Source organism: Melanostigma gelatinosum, assembly GCF_949748355.1.
Source record: "Melanostigma gelatinosum genome assembly, chromosome: 24".
Taxonomy (NCBI): Eukaryota; Metazoa; Chordata; class Actinopteri; order Perciformes; family Zoarcidae; genus Melanostigma; species Melanostigma gelatinosum.
This window is the reverse complement of record NC_136657.1, coordinates 9,919,062-9,942,391: the sequence shown is the minus strand read 5'-3', so window position 1 is coordinate 9,942,391 and position 23,330 is coordinate 9,919,062. Positions and strand designations below refer to the sequence as shown.

The 23,330-nt window shown below is 47.7% G+C and overlaps 2 protein-coding genes and 2 long non-coding RNA genes across 20 annotated transcripts in view; 3 read left to right on the top strand and 1 right to left on the bottom strand.

Annotated features, from left to right (window-relative positions):
• The window catches only part of LOC306797239 (uncharacterized protein), a 252,033-nt gene that overhangs the window by 154,506 nt on the left and 74,197 nt on the right, over positions 1 to 23,330 (top strand). The window lies entirely within an intron of this gene.
• On the top strand, positions 3,271 to 11,542 carry LOC306797250. The gene is made up of 3 exons (XR_013773112.1): positions 3,271 to 3,295; positions 3,816 to 3,842; positions 11,396 to 11,542. It is a non-coding gene; the product is annotated as an uncharacterized lncRNA (long non-coding RNA).
• LOC306797238 (von Willebrand factor D and EGF domain-containing protein-like) lies at positions 3,849 to 23,002 on the bottom strand. Of its 5 annotated transcripts, XM_079296487.1 has the most exons (33): positions 22,826 to 23,002; positions 19,760 to 19,944; positions 19,354 to 19,582; positions 19,092 to 19,157; positions 18,514 to 18,746; positions 17,653 to 17,742; positions 17,407 to 17,548; positions 16,981 to 17,198; positions 16,271 to 16,344; positions 15,905 to 16,181; positions 15,502 to 15,695; positions 14,490 to 15,382; positions 14,223 to 14,359; positions 13,984 to 14,145; positions 13,798 to 13,902; positions 13,272 to 13,386; positions 11,999 to 12,261; positions 11,583 to 11,802; positions 11,371 to 11,508; positions 10,301 to 10,472; positions 10,041 to 10,255; positions 9,714 to 9,884; positions 8,913 to 9,283; positions 8,358 to 8,841; positions 8,181 to 8,276; positions 8,002 to 8,097; positions 7,634 to 7,729; positions 7,447 to 7,542; positions 7,259 to 7,354; positions 7,052 to 7,147; positions 6,739 to 6,834; positions 5,919 to 6,014; positions 3,849 to 5,804 (listed from the first exon to the last, which is right to left on the bottom strand). In XM_079296487.1, the coding sequence occupies exons 1-33, from the start codon at positions 22,923 to 22,925 to the stop codon at positions 5,686 to 5,688; spliced, it is 6,141 nt and encodes a 2,046-aa protein (XP_079152613.1). In that variant the 5' UTR covers positions 22,926 to 23,002; the 3' UTR covers positions 3,849 to 5,685. The 5 variants fall into 5 exon arrangements, with proteins under 5 accessions (XP_079152613.1, XP_079152611.1, XP_079152612.1 ...); XM_079296485.1 differs by having other exon boundaries at positions 10,041 to 10,472; XM_079296486.1 differs by having other exon boundaries at positions 8,358 to 8,838; positions 10,041 to 10,472.
• LOC306797247 lies at positions 11,712 to 18,121 on the top strand. The gene is made up of 5 exons (XR_013773109.1): positions 11,712 to 11,835; positions 12,007 to 12,296; positions 13,284 to 13,405; positions 17,400 to 17,579; positions 18,048 to 18,121. It is a non-coding gene; the product is annotated as an uncharacterized lncRNA (long non-coding RNA).

The window sequence follows — 23,330 nt, the reverse complement described above, 5'->3', positions numbered from 1 at the left end:
TTTATACTGTACTACACCTTAGAGGTACATGTAGTACTTTATACTGTACTACATCTCAGAGGTACATGTTGTACTTTATACTGTACTACATCTCAGAGGTACATGTTGTACTTTATACTGTACTACATCTCAGAGGTACATGTTGTACTTTATACTGTACTACATCTCAGAGGTACATGTAGTACTTTATACTGTACTACATCTCAGAGGTACATATAGTACTTTATACTGTACTACACCTTAGAGGTACATGTACTTTATACTGTACTACATCTCAGAGGTACATGTTGTACTTTATACTGTACTACATCTCAGAGGTACATATAGTACTTTATACTGTACTACACCTTAGAGGTACATGTACTTTATACTGTACTACATCTCAGAGGTACATGTACTTTATACTGTACGACACCTCAGAGGTACATGTTGTACTTTATACTGTACTACACCTCAGAGGTACATGTAGTACTTTATACTGTACTACATCTCAGAGGTACATGTTGTACTTTATACTGTACTACATCTCAGAGGTACATATAGTACTTTATACTGTACTACACCTTAGAGGTACATGTACTTTATACTGTACTACATCTCAGAGGTACATGTACTTTATACTGTACGACACCTCAGAGGTACATGTTGTACTTTATACTGTACTACACTTCAGAGGTACATGTTGTACTTTATACTGTACGACACTTCAGAGGTACATGTTGTACTTTATACTGTACTACATCTCAGAGGTACATATAGTACTTTATACTGTACTACACCTTAGAGGTACATGTAGTACTTTATACTGTACTACATCTCAGAGGTACATGTTGTACTTTATACTGTACTACATCTCAGAGGTACATGTTGTACTTTATACTGTACTACATCTCAGAGGTACATGTAGTACTTTATACTGTACTACATCTCAGAGGTACATATAGTACTTTATACTGTACTACACCTTAGAGGTACATGTACTTTATACTGTACTACATCTCAGAGGTACATGTTGTACTTTATACTGTACTACATCTCAGAGGTACATATAGTACTTTATACTGTACTACACCTTAGAGGTACATGTACTTTATACTGTACTACATCTCAGAGGTACATGTACTTTATACTGTACGACACCTCAGAGGTACATGTTGTACTTTATACTGTACTACACCTCAGAGGTACATGTAGTACTTTATACTGTACTACATCTCAGAGGTACATGTTGTACTTTATACTGTACTACATCTCAGAGGTACATATAGTACTTTATACTGTACTACACCTTAGAGGTACATGTACTTTATACTGTACTACATCTCAGAGGTACATGTACTTTATACTGTACGACACCTCAGAGGTACATGTTGTACTTTATACTGTACTACACCTCAGAGGTACATGTAGTACTTTATACTGTACTACATCTCAGAGGTACATGTTGTACTTTATACTGTACTACATCTCAGAGGTACATATAGTACTTTATACTGTACTACACCTTAGAGGTACATGTACTTTATACTGTACTACACCTCAGAGGTACATGTTGTACTTTATACTGTACTACACCTCAGAGGTACATGTAGTACTTTATACTGTACTACACCTCAGAGGTACATGTAGTACTTTATACTGTACTACACCTCAGAGGTACATGTTGTACTTTATACTGTACGACACCTCAGAGGTACATGTAGTACTTTATACTGTACTACACCTCAGAGGTACATGTAGTACTTTATACTGTACTACACCTCAGAGGTACATGTAGTACTTTATACTGTACGACACCTCAGAGGTACATGTAGTACTTTATACTGTACTACACCTCAGAGGTACATGTTGTACTTTATACTGTACTACACCTCAGAGGTACATGTTGTACTTTATACTGTACTACACCTCAGAGGTACATGTTGTACTTTATACTGTACTACACCTCAGAGGTACATGTTGTACTTTATACTGTACTACACCTCAGAGGTACATGTAGTACTTTATACTGTACTACATCTCAGAGGTACATGTACTTTATACTGTACTACACCTCAGAGGTACATGTAGTACTTTATACTGTACTACATCTCAGAGGTACATGTACTTTATACTGTACTACACCTCAGAGGTACATGTAGTACTTTATACTGTACTACATCTCAGAGGTACATGTACTTTATACTGTACTACACCTCAGAGGTACATGTAGTACTTTATACTGTACTACACCTCAGAGGTACATGTTGTACTTTATACTGTACTACACCTCAGAGGTACATGTTGTACTTCTTAGTAAAAAGTACAACAGCACATCTGTTTTCAAACATTCTATAAATGGTGTTATGTAACATCTGTAAACAGATGCTCAGCAGCAGCTGTATTTGTCTGCAGTGTTTCTCCACAGAGAGGTGGATCAGAGGAGACCCTGAAGAAGACCACATCCCTGAGAGGAAGAGGAGGGAGGAGCAAGTCTGGCTGGTTCCAGGTCGAGTAAAGTCACCTCTGAATGAACTCATCCTCTCCCAGTTCACCAGATGAAATCAGCCTCAAGCACCATGTTCATGTCCCACATCAGAGTTCTACCTCCAGAGAGCCTCTCCATATCACAGTACTTGTACCTTCCACTATAAATATATACTTATATTATATATATATATGAGTGGTGTTTTTAATTACCCATATTGGAGTACAACGGATCTTTTTCTCCTCACAGCAACCTCACGTCACATCAGGGACACCTCACTGTTTGGGAAATGTCTCATCATCAATCTTGACAGCGTGAGAAAAGCAAACGCCGAAGGTCTCACAGTACTCTGACCTACAGTATGGAGGTGTAACCGTCAAACCTCCTGCATTCACACAATCACTGACTTATTTAAAGGGACTAAGAACGTTGCTTGAGGAACTCCCTCAAAATACAGTCATGACCCTTAACACTAGTTGCGTATTTGCTGCTTATTGCATCTGAGGAATCCCCCCAAAAATATGATAAATATCAGTTCATGCATTGTATGTGAGCTGCTTGGGCTCTGATCGTGAAGCACATTACATAAAACATTTGTGTCGTGTCTTTTAAAAAGTGTACAACATGGCAGTGACATGATTATTATAGATGTTCTATGAACAGAAGGAATGTTTCAGCCTGTTTCAGTGAACTACTGTTTACAACTGTGAGCCAACCCTTTCATCTCTAAAGCTACAAATCTATTTGAACATCACGTTCTACTTCTGTCTCCTGCAGCTTGTTGGGATGGTGGGACGTGATCTGAAAACTTGGTTCCTGATGAAAACGGTAAAGAAAACAATGTTATTTGTACATGACACAGCTGCAGTCTGCAGTGCGACATGAAGCCACTGATGTGATTTAAAGTTGCTGTTTGCTGCCATCATGTGGCCTCATTGGAGATTACATCTATAATTCATACTTTGCACTACTCTGAATATTGATGACACATATTTCTCCACATGTGTCTGTTGTTAAATGCCTCACACACAAACTGTGACAGTGTTTGTTTTGTGTGATCTCAGTGTTGCAGTGAACTCATTCATGCCCACAGTCTTAAAATGTTAAGTGTTTAAAACGAACGAGATGTACTCTTGTACGTCCCAATGCATAAAAAAAGAGCCTGATCATTATAGTTTAGGATGAAATTTGTAGGATTGAAAGTAAAAAACACGAAAAAGCACTCAGTTTACCATGAATGTTTGCATTGACAACACATTTTTGATTGAATATCTTGTATCATTGCTTCTTTATATTCAAATATCAAGACCTTTGGTTCCCGTTATAGTTTTGCTTAAACTTTTTCCAGAGATGAATTGAGGACATCGTGGATATGGTGAGTGCTGATTATTTTACACTCCTGAAATAAAAAAGATGACAAAAAACAGTTTTGGCAGCAATTCAGGGATTATATTTAAAAAACAAAAAGTCATGTGTAACCTGGCCATCTGAAAAACAAGTCCAGTCCAGTTGTTTTACCAAGAAACTGACTCCACTCTACAGATTGCATCTGTTCTGGTTTTGTAAACGTTTTCTCGCCACTGCAAAGTCAAAATAACAGCTCCCACAATCCCTTGCCCCTGTGACCCTCCTCTCCAGCCGAGTGTTTAGGCGCGACACCCACAGAGTTCTCAGCATGGGGTTTGAAAATGACACGATTTTGGGGGAGAAAAATGTGATGAGACCCCCTTTTCCTCCCTCCTCACCCGGCTGTACACACACGAGTGAGCCGACAGTCCAATTAACACCTACTTTATTATAACGTTGACTTCTCCCGAATGTTCTTGCATGTGTTTATGCACTATTACCTTGACGGATGCCGATTCCACGATTAGACATAATTGGCATATCAATATGCAAAACCTAAATGGATTAACCTTCTTTAAAACTAATGAGCACTTGCATGCCCAGCTGGGGGAATGGACCAGAATTATCATTTGTCATCTTTTAGGAGTGATGTGGGAATAAATAATTGAAAAGAGGCTGGATATTGTCTTTCCTTGGGCTACTTGTGCGTAAAGTGACTGTACTGTTGAAAAAGAGGGAAATATGCAGATTTACTGTCTTAACGACGGCTGTAGGCTCGCTGGTTTGTCTGAGCAAAAAATACTAAGAAGCTGTGTCTCAGAGGAACATTTTTAATCAAAGGGGAGCGAGAAAAAAAAAAGGTAAATCCTCATGAGTTTGACTGGAAAAGATATTTAGATCAGAAGTGACAAAGGAACTGAAAAATCCAACTTTAAAATGTTCAAGCCTATAGTTGATGGACGTGGTCTCTGCCACAACAATGAGCCAAAAAGCAGCTGCAGGTAAAATAACTTACAGTGGATTCAATGGTCCATGTGGAGGATCAGAAGGTCAAAGAAAATATCATGAAGATGACAGAGCTCAGAGTGATAAACAACTGGACAGAGTACCTGAGGTTGTGTGGTCAATCCTTGTGAGGTGCAGTGACTTTTGAAGTTCAGCGCCCAAAGAGGAGTAAAAAGCTCTGAAACGATGGAAATGCGTTGAAGGTGAGATAGCTCAAAGTGTTATAAAACGGGTTCTAAAGCCTGAGGTTGTGTGTTCAAACCCGATGTGGTTCAGTTATTTTTAGGGCCAAATCTCAAAATGAAAAGGTCAAATATGCAAAGAGAAGCTTGATGTGTGTACTTGCGTTGGTGGCGCAGGAGGTTTGTTCACGACACGAAAGGCGCCCGTGTCGGGTTCAAGTCCTCCTCGGGACCAGCGGATGTGCGACCATAAATAAAATAGGAATAGATGCTAAAATAGCTGCGTGAACACAATAAATAGCTGCGTTAATAGTTGCGTGAATAAAGTAAAGGGAAACAAAGTCGACAATCGAACACAGAACGTATGCAAGAGTTTAAGTATTTGAGGCCGACATTAATTGTCTTTGCTTCCTGTTTGTGTGTCCAAATCGTTTCCTGTTCAAAGATGTGTGTAATGACTCGTATAGCTCAGTCTGTTGAACGTGTCAACGTCTTAACTCGACCTGGTCGGGGTTGAAGGTCGTGCGTGTGACTTGGGATTGAAGACGTCTGCTGTGGATGCTGCTGCTGCTGCTGGTCGAGGTGGATTCGCGTGTTTCCTGGTGCTGTTCTACCCTCTGCTGGCTGCTGGGAGGAAGCTACTGCACTAAATAATGCTACTAAATTGGAAGTCATTGAAAAGTCCTAAATACTAAAATAACCCGTCCTTCTTACCCTTCTGGAGCAAAGAGATCCGCTCCGACAAGCGCAGACGTTTGGCCGGACACATCGGCTGCCGTACAGACACTTGTGTTCACAGTGAGCTGAGGAGTGACACAACGACAGACACGGACAAGAGACAAACGTCTCCGTTCAGTTTGGAAAACGGCGGGATATTCGTGAAGCGCGTCATTTCCTCGTTTCGCCGGGACACTCACGGATCTGACACAGCGTGCCGAGCCAGCCCGGCGTGCAGTGGCAGGTGTTGGCTCCCACACACTCCCCTCCGTTCAGACACTGCTGCAGGCAGCTGGCTGCGAGGCGACACACGGATCAACGCGTTAGAGACTTGGACATGACTGCTGAGAGCAAAAGCATGACCTGGAAAACAGGAAGTGACAACAGCAAAAGAGGTAGAAAGGAAACCAAATGCCGTGTAACACCGTGGAGATGTGCAGTTGCCTCCTGATGGAGGACAGCCCCTCTATGAGCCACAGGTGTTGAGCTGCCGCCTGACGAAGAGGAGGCGGCTGAGGACACACAGCTTCAACAGATAACTCTGAATCCGTCTCCTCTGATGTCTGAAACTGTTTCCACGGTTTCCACACGAGAGGTGTCTTTGAGGGAAGCGTCTGTCAGCAGAAACTTTGTGTCGCAGACTGTTCCTGCTTCAGTGTGGTGAGTTTTACAGTAAAGGGACGTAGTTATCAAGCAAATATTCTCTAATTACAGCTGCTCACGTGAGAGGCTTTGCTGTTTTTCTCCGTTTTATTTAACTATGTTTTCATTATTAGTTTCACTGTTTGGTGATCTCATGATGAATCTTTCTAGTTTTCTTTTTTGCCTCAACTTATGAGTTTGAGTGTTTGTTGGCTGGATAGTTTCTGGACAACGTTGTGCTAAAACAAGTTTTGATGTGGATGACACTGCGGGAAAGGCTGTCAGACATTTGCACTGATGCATCATGGGAGCTAACAGGTCCAGTTGTAAATGTAAAAACATCTGTACGGGACGTGATTCCCGCGTCACGGCCCTTACGTCTATCGCATCTGTTTCCTCGCCAACCCGACGGACAATCGCACACATCTGGGCTGACACACCTGCCGCCGTTCATACACATGCGCTCACACACACCTGCAGAGAGAGAGAGAGAGAGAGAACAACATATTCAGCTTATTGATGAAAGAAAGATAAAGAGACGGAAGGTTAAAGGACATCATGATGGCAAAGTAAGAAAAGGATGAAGAGGATAAGATGTGAGGAAGGATGGAGAAATATGAGGATGCACCGGTGGTGAGAGAAGGAAATAAATGCGTCAAACAAGTGACGATGAGGAGGAAGAAGGACCGACTTTTCTCGCATCTCCTCCCGGTGTGTCCCTGCAGACAGGAGCAGACGTTGTTCCTTACGCACAGACCGCCGTTCTTACAGGGAGGACTGCAGACGGCTGGAGGGAAAAGAACAAAGAAAATACTAAAAGCAACCACGAGACAACCTCTCAAATGAACTCCATGAACGCTTGAGCTGCTTGTTGACTCGTTGATGGCTGACGTCGTACCATTCTGACACTGTGCGCCGTAGAAACCGCGAGGACACTCGCAGATGTTCGGCCGAGTGCACGAACCTCCGTTGAGGCAGACGGGAGAGCAGAGAGCTGCAGGGGGGAGACGACGACGTCAGCGTTACAGAGGTGAGGACACGCACACACACACACACACACACACACACACACACACACACACACACCTGTCTCACAGGACGGTCCGCTCCAGCCTGTAAGACACATGCACTCGTCTGGAGACGCACACTGGCCTCCGTTGTGACAGTGACGGCTGCACACCACTACGAGGAAAACAACATCCATCACGGGCTGGTAACAGAAATCACCTTTTTGTTTTTTAAAGCAAAGAAACTGAAGTCACTGCGAACTCACTGGTCTCACATCGAGGTCCGACAAACCCATAAGGACACGAACAAGTCTGCAGTCCCACACAGCGGCCTCCGTTCTCACATGGGGACCGGCACAGAGCTGCAGAGAGGCATTTCATTTGTTATAGTTCATTCATAATGTCAATGAACAAATTGAAGAAAATCAAGACGATTCATCTGTGATATTATTGGAAGATGCATCGCTGTTAATACACGTTTTTACTGATGATGTGGAACTTTAACTGGTGATGGAACGGCTTAAAACTGATTCCTCTTTTTGACCTCCATACGTCCACGAGCAGGGCAGACTGTCGGACCCTGCTGAGGTGTTTTCTGAAGGGACTCTGGTGCTCGGAGACACGACTGCTTTACCTTCCTGACAGCTTTCTCCATGAAACCCTCGGAGACAGTGACACACACCCGGAGCAACGCAGACGCCCCCGTTCACACAGTCCGGCTCACAGATTGCTGAGAAAATGTGGGTCACAAACAAACGATATAAGAACACATAAACGGCTATAATAATCTATGTCAGCCACTTATTTGTTTACCTGTCTGACAGTCGAATCCGGTGTAGCCGGGTTTGCAGCGGCACGTGTTGGGCGCAGCACACTCCGTGTTCCTTCCACACATATGCCTGCAAACAGCTGGATAAACAGACAGATGTTTACCTTAAAGTGAATGTTTTCTTATCATCAGACGAGGGATGAAGGCACACGGAGCCGTACCTCTGCATGCTCGTCCGTCTCCAGTGTATCCTCCGGGACACCGCCCACAGTGGAAACCCTCGTCCGTGGTTGGTTCACAGGGGACACCGGGAAAACACGGCCGGTCGGCGCAGGTCGGCGCGTGTTTGTCCGCCGTCGTGCCGCTCCTCACCGCTGCCTGGATGGAGGTAGCTCTTCGTAGCGGGGAGCTGTACGCCGTCTTGCTCGGCGTTGTGAAGGTCAATGCAGGGACCGTCTCCGGTTCTTCAGATCCAGGCTCGGCCTCATCTCCATCAGCGGAGGACTCTGACTCAGGGAGCGAGTCCGACAGAGCGGTGAGGGCCGCTGTCTGAGGGAAGGCAGGTCTCGGAGGGGTCCGGGGTTTGGCGTGGGTGGACAGCTTGGGCTGGGGGGTCTGCGTCCCTTTGCCAGACTGAGTGGATAGGTGAGGAGCAGGCGGCGTTACCTTCGCAGGTGTGGCACCAGTGAATGCTGCTTCGGACTGCTGGGAGATGATCACAGAGTGAAGGACATTCATGTCTACAGATCAAGACGACGCACGGCACCAAAACTCACCTTGGAGGACGTCGCATGAGGAACAAAGGCCCTGGAGATGGCCGTGCTAGATCTGCCGTCCGTCCTGAGGTTGGTACTGTGGCGGGGGTTGTGGGTGTTTGCAGTGACGTGGAGGGTACCGATCGACGTTCTAGGGACATCTCTGGAGACGGTGACCGCCTCTCTCCTCCCGGTCCCGCCGCCCCTCCCTGAGGTGGGAACCTGGCGTGGCGCGTTGTCTCGGTTCTCTCTGGTGACAGCCCAGGACAGGTGTTTGATGCCGTGCCTGCTGGGCAGGTTGGGCAAGTGGAGCTGAGAGACTTTGCTGCTGCTTCCCTGCGGGGATCGGATGGTCTTGCCGAGCGTCTGCTGCCGAGGAAGGTGATTGGATGCTGAGGAAAGACAGCAGGGTTCAGGACCACAGTAAAGGAGTATCAGTATCAGGACCCCCCCCCCCCCCCCCCCTGCTCCCCTTGTTGGAAAATAACTTCTCCTGTTCAAACTTTGCGGCCGGGAGCTGATCCAAGAATCAAAGCACCAAAATGTGGTTTCCAACCAGTTAAAGTGATTCATCTGCTGCAATAAATGACATTCATTCCAACCAAAAAACCACATGAAACATCAGGGGACCAGAACTAAATAAAAGTAGCCCACAATGTTTGGAGGGATTTCCCATTACTGACAGATGTTTTCATCTGGATCCTTTGTATTTAATCCTGCATGTTGATATCCATGCTTGCATTCTGTTATTATGCCAACAGAGAAGTCACAAGGCAGAGCTGCAGGTCTATTTGCTAAATGAAATGTTCAGACGGACGTTACCTTCCTTGGCGTTCTTCATGCAGACGCGTCCGTTGCCGTAAAGGCCGGGCGGGCAACGGGCGCAGACGTATCCGACATGTGGCGGCCTGCGGTTGATGCATTGAACGCCGGGGAAGCAGGGCCTGCTGGCACACGTAGCCGACACATTCACAGCCGGAGACGGACCAGATCCTGAGAGACACAAACTGTGGTCAGTGCTCTCTATGAGCTGGATCAACGGCCCTAATAGGTCCTCCTAAGCATCCTTTAGCAAGTTTTTGAATGCTCAGTAGAGTCCACTACAAACCATGAACTTTTTAAATTGGCAGACATTGTTGGAAGCCGTACCTGAAGCTGCTCTGCCACTTCCTGGCGGCTGGGCGGGAGTGGACGTCTTTGCAATAGTGTTGCCAACTCCTGAGATGTTCTTGAAAGTGTCTGTGTCGGTGGTGGATGGGTTGAGTTTAATTCCTTGGCTTTCTCTCAAAGCATCATTCTTTATTTGGGAAACGATTGGTGCACCTGCCGTGATGCTTTTGTCACTTTCCGCCTCTGGGTTCAGGCTCATCCCTGGAATGCGTCTCAGAGCGGTGGTCTTACTTCGGGACCGGTTAGGGTCAGTCCTTGGAATGGTCTCCCTCGCCTCAGCCCTCGTCTGCGGTGAGCCACTTGCGGTCTTCTGGAAAGTGTCTGTCTTCATTTCGGGTGGTTGCAGCAGAACATGTGGTGTCTTGTAGACCGTGGTACGAGGAGCAGATGTGGTGGAGACGGGGGCGACTGCTGTATGAAGAAGAACAGATTATATTTTGTTCTGCCAAATAAAGACTTTATCTGATGCTCTGGAACTACTTCCCCCGTCCACATTGCAATGAACCAACAGCAAAGGATTGAAGAATATACTGTAGCCTGGAAGGGTCAAAAGGTTGTTGTCCTAGAAAGACAGACGCTCAGCAAGAGACCAGACTTTGGAACGAGTTTGTGTCAAGATCTCAACGAGGCATGAGCACCAGTCACAGCCTATTTACACATTTACAAGCCACGAGCGGTGAACAAATGCACCGTCACCTTCTGGACAGTTAGCAGATGCTCTTATCCAAAGTCACTGTACAGCCGCTTGAAATATTTGCATGCAAATTGTCCCGTGGAGAAAGATTTCACTTTTTAAATTTTGCAAGACCTTAGAACGACTTCAGAATGGCTGCAACATTCCAAAGAACAGCAGCATCTGATGAAGTCATGTTACGCCGGCTGATGAGATCCAGGTGTGAGGGCCTGAGCTCTGTCATCATGTATAACGGGTCTCGTCTGTGCGCACTTTAAAATCTTATGTAAAAATCATAATCAGCAGTTTAAAATAATGTTTTTTGCAATTTATCAAGAAAAATGTTCATTAAAACTGAGTGAAATATCTCACGTATTTTAAAATGCATCTGTTCAGTTCTCATTTTACTCACGTCTAACGATCAGACCAGATCTTTGGCCAACAGTTGATTTTGCAAACCTGAAACTGAATATCTTTTAAAACATGGAATGATTCAGTACCTTGCTCAAGGCTACTTTGACAGGATGCAGTATATTGTTTTTTATGCCCACACCTGCTGCTGTTTAACGGAGAATATTGTCTGAGCTGCTGTCCTTTTAAACACCTGAAACGTGTTCTCTGTGTTCTCATTCTTACCTGTGCATATTGTCCCATTTCCCAGCATGCCTTTGGGGCACGAGCCGCAGCTATAGGAGCCAAAGCTGTTGAAGCACGGGACTCCTTGGAAACACGGCTTCCTCTCACACTCGTTGACATCGTCCAGGCATGCGACACCTGCCGAACACACGGTGAGATGTTTCCACGATCATAAACTGATCCTCTTCAAACAGGATTTACCAACATCTCACCTTTCAACCCCGCAGGACACTCGCATCTGTACCCGCCGGCGGTGCTGATGCAGTTGCCGGCTGCGCACGGAGCCGACCGGCATTCGTCCACATCCTGGTCGCAGAGGTCGCCCTGCTTCCCCTCGGGACATACGCACAGGTGCTTCCCGCTTCCAGCAGGGAAATGAACGTCCGTCACACACGTCCCGCCGTTCTGACACCCACACGGCACCACGGCCATCTGTATTACAGGTGGAACAGAGAGGCGGCTCAGGTGGGTCCTGTTTTTATTGAAATAATCTCTAACAAGCAGCATTGGACTCTTCTAGAGAGTTACTAAGCACCTAGACAGTCGTTAGACACTTAAAAGTACTCCAGAGGGGACCATCCTGGCTAAATAAAGGTTCAATAAATAAGTTATGGCTCTCCAACTCTACCTCCACAGTGAAGGAGCTCTGGGCGTTGCACTCGTCTGACAGCGTGAAGCGAAAGGTCTGACGTCCCTCCTCCTCAGGAAGCGACGGGACCCTCCAGATAAGGAGGCCGGCAGGGGAGAGGAGGGCCCCCCTCGGCCCCTCCTCCAGCTGGAAGAGGAGGGCCGAGCCCTCGGGGTCCGAGGCCGCAAACTGGAAGACAAAGTTCTCCCCGCCGAATGTCCGCAGGTCGCTTTGAGGCTGGTGGAAGGCCGGCGGCTCGTTGACTGAAGACAGAGGAGGAAACTCTTGAGAAACTTAAGTGAGTGTTCGCAACTCACCAACAACGCAACTCGCTCTTTGTCAGTTATTCTTATTAACGTTACGTCTACAAGTCTTCGTGTTTTGGTTCCCGTCCTCAAATGCACTCTTACAAGAGAGCTCGGTTTGGCCAAAAACATTCCCCCAGCCGTGTCCTGGAAGGATCACTGTAAACACGCGTGTTTCCAGCTTTCTCTTCTCATTGAGATCATGTATCATCCGCCTGCTGAGATCACTCCCTCCAAACAGATGTTTAAAAGAATGCAATAATCCCAGGAAACACCTGCTCAGCATGACTGATAAGAAATCCTAACCGGCCAGAAACATGTCTGCCGTTCATAATAATGTTTCAATCAAATCAAGAGCAACCATTTCAACCCACTGGGAGGATTATTCCTGAGAAAACTCTGGATGCAGTCTGACACTCTTCCAACTGATGGGTTTGTTGAGTGTCAGTCTGTGTAGCTGTGGTGATCAACCGTGTGATTCCCCCCCGACCCCCGCCTCAGGCTGGTTCAGCGACAGGTCAGGGCATGCTGGGAAACCTAGACCTCCGCTCCTTTGATCCGCTAATGGGGACAAACATGACCAAAGCGGTAACAGAAAGATAAATACTCTTCTTCCTGCTCGTCATCATTAGCGGGCTACAAGCTGAGTCGAAAACACGTCCTGGAGGAACAATGTTGTCTAGAAAACATCACTGCTGGTGGAGCATTAAGTATTGTCTTATCTTTACTCAACACAGGCAAAGAATACACGTAAACATGACAATACAACTTTACCAAAAGAGGTTTGGATGTTTACTTACCAGGACCCCAAACATATAGTTTAAAGGAGTAAATATTAAATAAATGCTGAGTGGCTAATTTTGGGTATTGGTCTTGACATATGTGACTGAAATGAAGCAGATTATCTCTGGTAATTTTGATGATGCATGGGGGGAAAGTTTATTCTTTCTAAGATAAGTGGTTTGTACCTTGATTCACAGACCAGCTGAATTTGGAGGTTTCCGGGTCGCAGAGGAGGCAAGGGCTGCTGGGACTGGAGACGCCCTCTGCAAAACACATCCCGTCGATGTTACACGTCCTCTCCTGGCAACCACAGACAAAGGTTTCTCATATTTACAATCTTTTAAAATGCTGACATGTTGTTACATGTTGTTCTGCCTCCTTTCCCATAAACAACAGGAGCCTCTGCACCTTTGTTGGGCTTTTAAAGAGCCAGCTGCTGCGCGTTTAGAGCAACGGAAACCACACAGTCTCTGGTTTATTCATCACATATAAAAACCCACTGAATCACATCTGTCTCCTGAATCTAGAGTCCAAGTTTTCCTGTGTTGAATTGTCATGTGAATGATGGCTTTCCTCCCTAAAAAGGTTGGTGAAAGATCTGACTTATCTTACTTACAAACAATTTGTTCGTTTTTAACAGTTTTTACTCGACAAGTGATTCATCCGTCTGGATCCGTCAGTGTGGAGGATTTCTTTTTGTATGCGAGTTACCTTTAACTTACAGAGTCCTGAGCGCGATGCCTCGCAGACCTGGCAAACGCCATCGTAGATGGTCAGCACCAGGGCCTGGCTGTACTGGGAGCCGTCATTGGTGACCTGCAACAGGAAAGAGAGGAGCTGACATGGGCGGGGGGGCGGGGCCTTAAAACAAAACGACCAACAAACGAGAGGCGTTACTTTAATCTCCCAGCGTGCGTATGGTTTGTCGTCCATCATGAAGTCCTCTGTGTTGACGGCCGTGTTGCTCAGAGATGGAACAGCACAGTCTAGAGCTTTGGAGCTGAGGAAGGTGGCTTTGCTTCTCTGTTTCTCCCCTTGAACCCAAACTCCGTTCATGTACTGTGGAGGCAGATCAACACACCTCAGAGGAAACATTGTTTGGGGAAAAGAAACCTTTGACCTTAGCTTTTCCTCACCTTCAGTCTGGTGGCATGGCAGCTGAGGTCGGGAGAGTCGATGAAGCCGAGGCCGAAGACTCGAACGCTGCGACAGTTGAAGGCTCGGATGTCACACAGTCCACTGTTCTCCAAATCTGTCAGCTCTACTGGCTGGCCTGTCAGACGAGAGATTATTGATCAACGGAAAGAGAGAACATTAGTTCAGCAGAAGTCTGCACGGCAAAAACAGAAGAATCAACCTGCTGAACCCATTCCGGATTGGAGCAACCGTCCCCGGATACTCACTGATGGCCAGGCTGCAGTCGTAGAAGCTGTGGCTGGGAAAGCACTGGCAGCCCCACTCTGTACACTCTCCGTTACCGTTGCAAAAATTGGGGCATCGCAGAGCTGTCACCACCTCCCTGGCCGTTCCCGGAGGACCGGCCACCTCCAAGGCTCTCTGGGTCCGGTTTTCCAACAGCCTCCTCTCACACTCATTCTCCAGGTAGGGCAGCAGTGCCTCCTCCCAGCCCAGGTCGTCTTTGAGCTGCAGGTCCAGAATGCAGAGATCCACTGCCTCCTCCAGGCGGCGTCCCAGCAGCCCCCGGCACACTGCACCAACAGTGGAGTTGGCCAAAGCCATCTGGCACACCTCGAGAGCTTTGGCCGAGGTCAGGCCGCTCGGCGTCGGCCACTGCGGTCGCACCTCCGGCCGGGCTTCCGCCAGGTGATCCTCGGGGAAGAAGTAGGCAAAGTTCTCCAGATCCGCCTGGCTGAGGCTCTGAGCAGCGAAGACGGGCTCGAATCCAAATGACGCCTGCCTCCTCGGCCTGCCAGTGGAAAGCAGAAGATCCTCCCTGAACTCCCCGTCCAGTTCAAGATCGTCGTTTTGATGGTGCTCGGCGTGTCTCCTCTCCAGAGGATGAGCGTTAAAGGCGGACATATCCAGGATGCTCTCCTCTCTCTCCGGACTCTCGATGTATTCCACTGTTGTGTCCAGAGAGGGAAACACAGATGTGTAATCCACATCATCGTGCGCTATGCAGTTGGAGTGGGCGGACGGATTGTACGAGTTGCTCATCGCTCTGCCGGCGTGATGAGAAGCGCTGTATCCTTTCTGGCACTGACAGAAAGGCCTCCTGACCTCTTCCATCGTCCCGGGAGGTGTCCTGTCAAACAAACTCTCGCCGGGAGCAATCCTAGCCCACACGCAGAGAAAGAAAGAAACGGCTCTGTGTAGAATCTCCCATTTCAGCCAAATCAGGTCCTAACGAAGCTAAAGTTGAATCACAATCATTTGTATTTGTCCCAGACTGACCTCCAGTCCTCTATGAAGCGATGCAGGTCATCGGGGCTCCCGTCCGAGCCGTGGAAGTCGTTGTTGCCGTTGTGGTCGAAGGTGCCGCAGAGACCTTGCGTGTTGCTGTAGTCGACGCTGGGCACGCGCACGGACAGGCTCATCCCCCAATCGCCAACATCGGCCCTAACAAAGGCCCCGGAGGGAAAGATCAACTACGAGAGGAGAGTCACATCCAACAGCGTCATTAACAATAATCTCCTCATGCAAGAAAAAGCAAACATTTAAACTGGAATAGCTGCGCATTCTTGATTCAATGATTGACGGTTCAAGCGTGAACGCAGCCGATGATGTTTCCCGGGAAGCAAAATAGCGTGTGAAGATTTTCCAAACTGCACCAGTGTCAAAATGTTGGGATACCTACGGTGACCTTCTTCCCCTGGTGGGACTCCAGCACCCTGACCCGACTGCCCTCCCTGTCGCCGAGGGTCCTGAGGGTGAGCTGCGGCCTGGTCTCCTGCGGCTGGCCGTTGCACATGTCAAAGACGGCGAGATCGTTCCCCTCTCGCGCCGCAACGCCGCAGTTGCAGGCGACGGCGTAGTGACGGCTGCCGCAGTCCCACTGGCGAGAGTGGACCTCGAACTCCCTGACCAGGCTCCGGCAGAGGACAAAGGTGCCAGTCTGGTGGTTTTCATAACGCCTGCACAGAAGGACATACAGATGTTTTACCGGGACAAACTTCAACTTCTCTTGAACGCCTGCGAATAACCAATTCAAGGGGTCAATTACCTGCCGTCCAGAGTAATGACATGTGGGTCAGTCAGAGAGTAGCAGATGGAAGTAGGAACGTCCTGGACCGTGACCTGGGGGGAGGTTAGGAGAGCAAAGATGTGTGGGGGGGGCTCCACCCTCTGACCCTGGGCTTTGATGTTTTCACCAAACACAGATGGGAAACTCCCTTCAGAGACGCACTGTCTGGAGGGCTGACATCATGTCTTGCGTAACGCTGCAGCTTGTGCTCTTTAAACATGTCAACCCATTAAACGGGCACACAACCCCCCCATCTTCATAAAGCACTGTACAACTGTGTGTATACATAAACTGTTTCACAGAGACACCTGTAATTACAGCCGTCTTTCTCATTAAAGTCGTACTTGGATAATTATATGACTCTGCTGTTTTCTTCATTCAGTTTTGGTGCCCTCTTAAGAAATTCCCTCTAGGATTCCTGGAATACCCAAGGGGCCACTGGAACCTCCTCAAAGACCCCTTGGGCATCCTCAAGGAGTCCAGGAACCCCCGTAAGGACCAAGTAATATGCAGTTTGCATACCACAGGACCATAAGGGCCACTGAATCCCTGGAACGTCTGCATTGTGGTTTGATATAAAAAATACTTTGAATCACCATAAATTCGATGGAGATGATCATTACGTGTCTCACTGCACGGAGAATCTTTGAATCGTCTTTGAACGTGGAAGGAAATTCCTGCTAACTCACTTTCAGAGACGTCGGGACGTAGCTTCTCCAGAGTCGCGGTGCGCCGGGTCCGGGCAAAACGCCGATCAGACTCGGGCGATTCCCGTCCGGCGTAAAGTCTGTGACGGCGCTGACGAAAACCGCTGCCCGGCCGCAGCTGCCTTCTCTGCAGGCGTTGGGCTGGAGCTCCACCTGGCAGGCGGACAGCGCCACATTTGGGGCCTCGTGTTCAAGACCGTCTGTGGATGTCAACACAATGTCGGAGCACAACAGATGAGGAACCCCAAGACAAGCGTGCAGAGGTTTCTGCACAAATTTACAAATAATTACACGAATAAAGGGATTTTAAGGCGAACAGAATGGTATGTTTGGTCAGCTGTGGTGGTTGCTGCAGGCTCATCCTGTTGCCAACATTTAGATTTTGTCTCCTAACCCTGCAGGTCTGACCTGGCTCGTGGACACTCAGAGCCAGAGGGAGTCCACACTGGCGACCGCGGTCGGCGCCGTAGCAGGGGATGGGCACTGTGCTGTGCACGGTCACCTCGTGCTCTTTGCTGTTCTCCGCTATGCGGAGCGAGTCTGGAGAAAACTGAAGACGAAGAGGGAACAAAGAGGCTTTGGTGAGTTTGACTTGGCTTTTTCAAAAATGCGTTGGATTGGATCGGAGTAGAAGCATAACACAGAGATGTTTACCTTCAGTCCAGCGTAGAAACCCTCGCTTTCTTTTGGAGGAGACCTGCTGTGGCTGGAGTTGGCTCTAAAAGTCGACACGCTGCAGGAGAACTGCAAGAGAGACGTCAGCGTTAATCCATGAAATAACACGAAAGAGAAGTTAAAGATGAAAGTTATCGTAGAAAGGCTCCGTGAGCGAGCACAGCCCGACTAACGACTAACACAACCCAAACATGGACGAGGAGCACAATGGTCCACAGCTGTACCGAGGGGCATCGCCTCACTTTCACACAGCATCACTCTGGTGAATAATTCCTCCAGGAAACGAGAGCCGTCGGCAGCCTCTGGCCTCTGAGGCTGTATTCAAACGCCACCATGAATCTGCTTTGCCTTTTCTGCACTTTGTCTGCTTGCAGAAGAGCCGACGCTCCAACCGCCCACATCTTCCAGCTTCCCGTCTGAAGGCAGGGAACTGGAACTGAACGTGTCGGCATTAAATCTGTGTAAGTTTCAAAGAAAATGGCAACTCTGTTGTGCAAGTTGTCGAAGAAAACGGTGTAAAGAAGGAGCTTTATTGTACATGTGTGCATTTGTCCGTGTTCATGTAACTGAACTCAGAGATTAAATGTGAAGCATGTGGAGCGAGGCTTTCACAACCTGCAACTGATTTAACTTCCCCACCCTCCTCTTTCCTTCCAACTGGATATGACACACGCCTCTCTGCCGTTGCCTTTAAGGATGAACCCAGGCAGAAAGAGGTCAGCATGATCCGCAGCTTACGTTCCCCACTTTCAGGGGTCACACACACACACACACACACACACACACACACACACACACACACACACACACACTCTCAGAAAACTCTCTGGCAGGAATTACCGTTTCGCCGAGCCTGAAGTGGACGCCATCCATCTCCACCACAGAGAAGGGCTTCAGTGTGGCTTCCTGCCTGATCTCAGCCTTCATGCTGTGGCCGATGTGTCTGGCCCAGACCACCTGGAAGCCCAGTGGCTGGTTCCACGGCGGCGGGATGAAAGAGCACCTCAGGTGGACGCTGTGGCCGATGAGCTCCGGGGTGATGACGGGCCGGGACGGCAAGGACGGGACGGCAGCTGAAAACCCGGACAGCAGTTACCCGAAACAACCCTGGTGAGGATTTGACTCAATACATTTTATTTTATTTGTGTCGCACTTTAAAATAAGGTCAAAAATTCGAAATGTTATTCTCATCTAGCTAAGTTATTTGCAAAAAAAACGCATCATTTTGAATAAATAATTGCATTTCTATTGAAAAATTTGCTTTGATTTAAAATATTATGTATTATAATCTGCTTAGAGCTGGAAGCTAACTTAACGGTACAACTCTCCAGTAAATGAAATATAAAATTCTTCATACTACAGTAAGATCAAAAGAGAATCTGTGGTTTAAGCAGAAGCCAACATTCTCAGACTCTCACCTTTGCATCGGCCGTTGACTTCTACCTCACCTGGCGGGCAGAGTCTGGGTCCCACATCTGGAGTAACTGAAACATCAGATGTTTTTCTCATTATTAAGGTGCACGAACATTGGCCGGTACATCTTAATTATAAATGTAGTTATCGGCCTCAAAACTAAAACGTCAGGAAGTGGTTCCTAATGGCACAGAGCACTTTGAGAAGACGTTACGGCCAGCTCAGACGCTCCTGGAGTGGACTCGTGGACCCTCCCAGCATGTTCACCTGTAGCGCAGTATCCCATGCACCCCTGTGTGGGCTGCAGCCGGTAGACCAGGAACTCGCCGCAGTTCCGCACCGTGATGGGGATGCGGAAGAGGCAGCAGTCCTTGGTGCTGCCGTGGAAGAACTGCCAGGTGGCGCAGGCAGAGAGCTGGCGGACCTCGCCGGGCCGCGGCAGGGGGGAGTCCTTCAGAGAGAGCCACACCGGAGCTTGTGTACCACAGCGGTTCATCTGCAGGGGGGGGCGTCAACAGAAACAGTCATTACCTGCAGCGAGGGGGTCATTAAACTCTCCACCTGAGCTGAAGGTGCTTATCAACCCGACCTGCTGGGTGATGTTTGTGCAGGCAGGCGGTTTTATGGGAACGACTTCTTTGGCAGAGCTCACCTGCCATGTTTGGCCTCTTACCTCAACGCAGGTGGTCGGCATCTCCGCCGGCTTGTTGTTGATCCTGAATCTGTACCAGCCCGGAGACAGCGAGTGGTCACAGATCAGGTCCTGGATGGCCGTGTCCTGGATCTCCGTGGAGTCGAAGTCGACGCTGCGATGGGGATTACGCAAAGTCCGATGACCTCCCGGGTAACACTCCGGAGCTGAGAGCAAGGGTGGTGGGAATTACACACTGATTTAGCAGATATGTGTTTAAGTTGGTTAAAAAACATCTTTCTGGATGCAGTTTAACGAAGAGGAAATGAAAACGAGAACCTCGGCAGGTTGACCCTGGAGTCATGTCTTATCTGAGACTTTAGTTCCCCACGACGCTTCATCGATCTTTATCACAAACTGCAGGACTGAGTCAGACTGTCCTCGGCTTCACTGAGTTTTCTCTCTCAGTGCACTGGAGGCAAAAGGCTTGAAGGGTGTGGACCTTTATTCTTGGCCTTGGGATTCGTAATTTGACAAAACAATCTTTATGGTCAACTCTCCTGCACTCTTGGAACGCAAAACCACGCAGCTGCTCAATCCTGCTGTTGGAAAATCACAAATTGATGAAAATACCAAAAAAGAGACACAGAACTACCACTGAGACATGAAATGACCAAAATAATCCAGAAGGACAACAAAGGGACGCAGAATACGACCAAGAAGAGACACAAAACATCTACAAAGAGACGTAAAACTACCTAAAAGAGAGAATACAACCACGCAGAGACGCCACAGGTCTACAAAGAGACAGAATACGACCTCTAAGAGACGCAAAACTTCTACAAAGAGACGGATTACCACCACAAAGGGACGCAACACTACCAACAGATCGTCCTAAACCTTCGACATAAGGTCTAGCACAGCTGTGCTCTTGAGTGCCCGGATAAAGGTTGTAACTGAGTCTATTTTAACAAGCTACATTTTGAGTTTCTATACACCTGTAACTGTCATACATTGGTGATTTGTTCCCGAGGAACTCTATTATCAGAGGAGTGTTGGCACGTTTGCTCCTTAATGCTCAGTGGGCATTGAGGAGATGAGCAGGAAGGATCATTTCACCCCCGGAGGTTATCTAAATTGCTAAGAATAACAGACATTCCTGTGAGCCGCTCTAAACTCGCCCCCCCGGGAAAGGACGATCAAGCCAATGGCACATGACCTCTGCAGCTGCAGGCTGAGTTTATTTGAGCAGAACATGTCGTTTTCCACACCAGCACACTCAAAAGCTCCACATCTGTCAAGTGAAAAGGGTCAAAGTCGTCAACGGAGGCTTTTCTTCACAAAGCGAAACAAAAAAAACAAGCGGGCTGCTCTTTCTACTTTCCCCTGTTTGAGTTTGATTGTGGCGGCTGAGCAAAGCCGCATCGGGGAAAACAAACAGTCGGGGTATTTAGGGTGTTTTGAGACTGTCAGAGCCTTGAATGGACTGAGTTACTGCTGGTGATCCCAAACAAGGTCTTACAGGCTGGTCTTCACGTTGACGGGACCCTTGAAAGCAAAATCTCTTGTTTACGTGGCCTCATGTCTGCGTGTTCACCTCGTCTGGAAGCTCCACCGACGAGACTCCGGGTCACAGGTTGTCCAAACATCCAGGTTTTCCAGGCAGGAGGACAATCGGCGAGGCTTTGGCTGCTGCTGGCTAAACTGGTCCACTTGGCGGCTTAATGAGTTTACAGAGCCGAAGGGGAGGGGGCGGTGAGCTAATGAAGCGGCCCCCAGGAGGGGGGTCCCACTGGGAGGGAGGCCCTCAGCAGCCCAGATGTGCAGGGACTTCTGCAGGTTCTCAGGAAATAAGATTCATTTGAAAGAGCGTGGCGTTAACACAACTGAGGCCACGGGTCTTTTCCCCCCGACGGCCTGTCGCTCACCACGGAAACAAACAGTCAGACCGACTCATTATCAAAGCAGTTCGGAAACACTCGACACGCTCGTACTTCGGAGGGTTTGGAGGGTTTTTAAAGCACGATCACTAAAGATTTTAGGATGGAGCTCCTGACGGCTTCATAACTTTTCTTTGTATTCTTGACGAGGTGGAAAAGCAGTAAAATGTCTCAAACTAAACTCTGCACAAGAGGACAAAAAGAGACAAAACTGTAAGACATTAGAATTTCTGACATGCTCGCGGCTGATTGACCAATACTAAAATATCTCAAAGCATCGGATGGATTTAAGAAATGCAGTGGACAAAATTGAAATCCCACTCGAGATGATTTGTAATCAGTGTGAGCGTGCTAACGTGCTAAAATAAGATGGTGACCATGGTAACCTAACCCTGTTAGCGTTTCCAACCCTTAGTGCTGTAGACGTTCTGTAAACTCGCGTCAGCCAACCAAAGCAGAGTAACTGCACATCACTCATAAATCGTGTTTGTGCGTAAGAGAAAATGAAAAATACCAGAAAACTGGAGAATGGGGCTGAAGGCATCTTATAAACCAGAGGGAATAAGCACATTTCTTTCAGCAAGTCACACCCAAACAGTTTGAAATGTGTCCCCCGGAGGTACAGGAGTGTCAGTAGACTTTATTTTGGAACACAAATGTCTTTCTTGTAGCAAAGCTGTGCGAGGACCCACGGAGTCTCCTTTTACGACGGCCTGCCTCAAAGCTTACGACCGCAGAGCTTTGATGTGTCGCCGGACGCCCCGGAGACAGAGACATGAGCAAGACGGAAGACAGGGTGGCATGTTTGACTGACCGAGACAGCAGCTTTATGTTCAAGTCAAACAAAGGTTATCAGCCAGAAGGCATGATGGGAGATGAGTTTACTGGATTATGTTCATGTTTCCATGACATGCTGCATGTTTGAGAACTGATGTTGCTTTATTTCATTTTGTTGTTTTTACTGCACTTTTTCTTACTTTTCTTTCAAATAACGATGTGAAGCGGAGACTCTGGGTTGCTTTAGTCATCTCCATCCACTTTATGTCCCTGATCATGAAGATGAAGTCGTTTTGTGTCTTCATGGCAGCTGAACCATTTGGAAATCATAAGGTTTTTTCTTTTGTTTGAAGCCATAACTTGAGCCATAAAAAGTTTGCTTTCCACCTACCATGTTGCGCGAACGCTCCTAATTGCACGAGCCACAGCAACGCGATGCGTAAATATCCAGAGAACAGCATGCGCTCCGAGCCAAATGCGCAACACTCCATGGCTGGTGGCCCGGGGTTCAGAGATGGAGGCTGGCTTCAGTCTTCGGGTTCCATTGAGAGTTTGGAGAAACGGTGCGAAAGTGGCGCAAACTGTAGTTATCGCCCCTTCTCCCGTTTGATGATTACAGGAAAAAAAAGCTTTCGATTTGCGCTCCGCTCGCGGACAACTGCGGCTTTGCTGTGCAGACGGCGCAATATGACCAAAAAAGAGGCGGGAGGAGGCACTAAACCACTGAGGAGTGTGCGCCTGTAGGTGGGTCCTCTGTGATCCCAGTCTCTCCATCCACATCACGTGCAGACATCAGTAAGTGCGCCATGTCTTCCGTGCTAATGAAAGCGGAACTCGTCCCAGCAGCGTCTCCAACACGGTAAATAAACACGTCTGAACTGTCTCGACTCGCTGCT

What these genes read in the sequence shown, in the direction of transcription:
- LOC306797238 (XM_079296485.1), bottom strand. Translation starts at nt 22,925, where the DNA reads ATGGAGTGTTGCGCATTTGGCTCGGAGCGCATGCTGTTCTCTGGATAT. An exon ending in CGCTTCATAGAGGACTGGAG is followed by an intron (nt 15,383 to 15,501) that starts GTCAGTCTGGGA and finishes CGTGTGGGCTAG; the next exon opens with GATTGCTCCCGGCGAGAGTT. An exon ending in CGGGAGGAGATGCGAGAAAA is followed by an intron (nt 6,835 to 7,051) that starts GTCGGTCCTTCT and finishes CTCTCTCTGCAG; the next exon opens with GTGTGTGTGAGCGCATGTGT.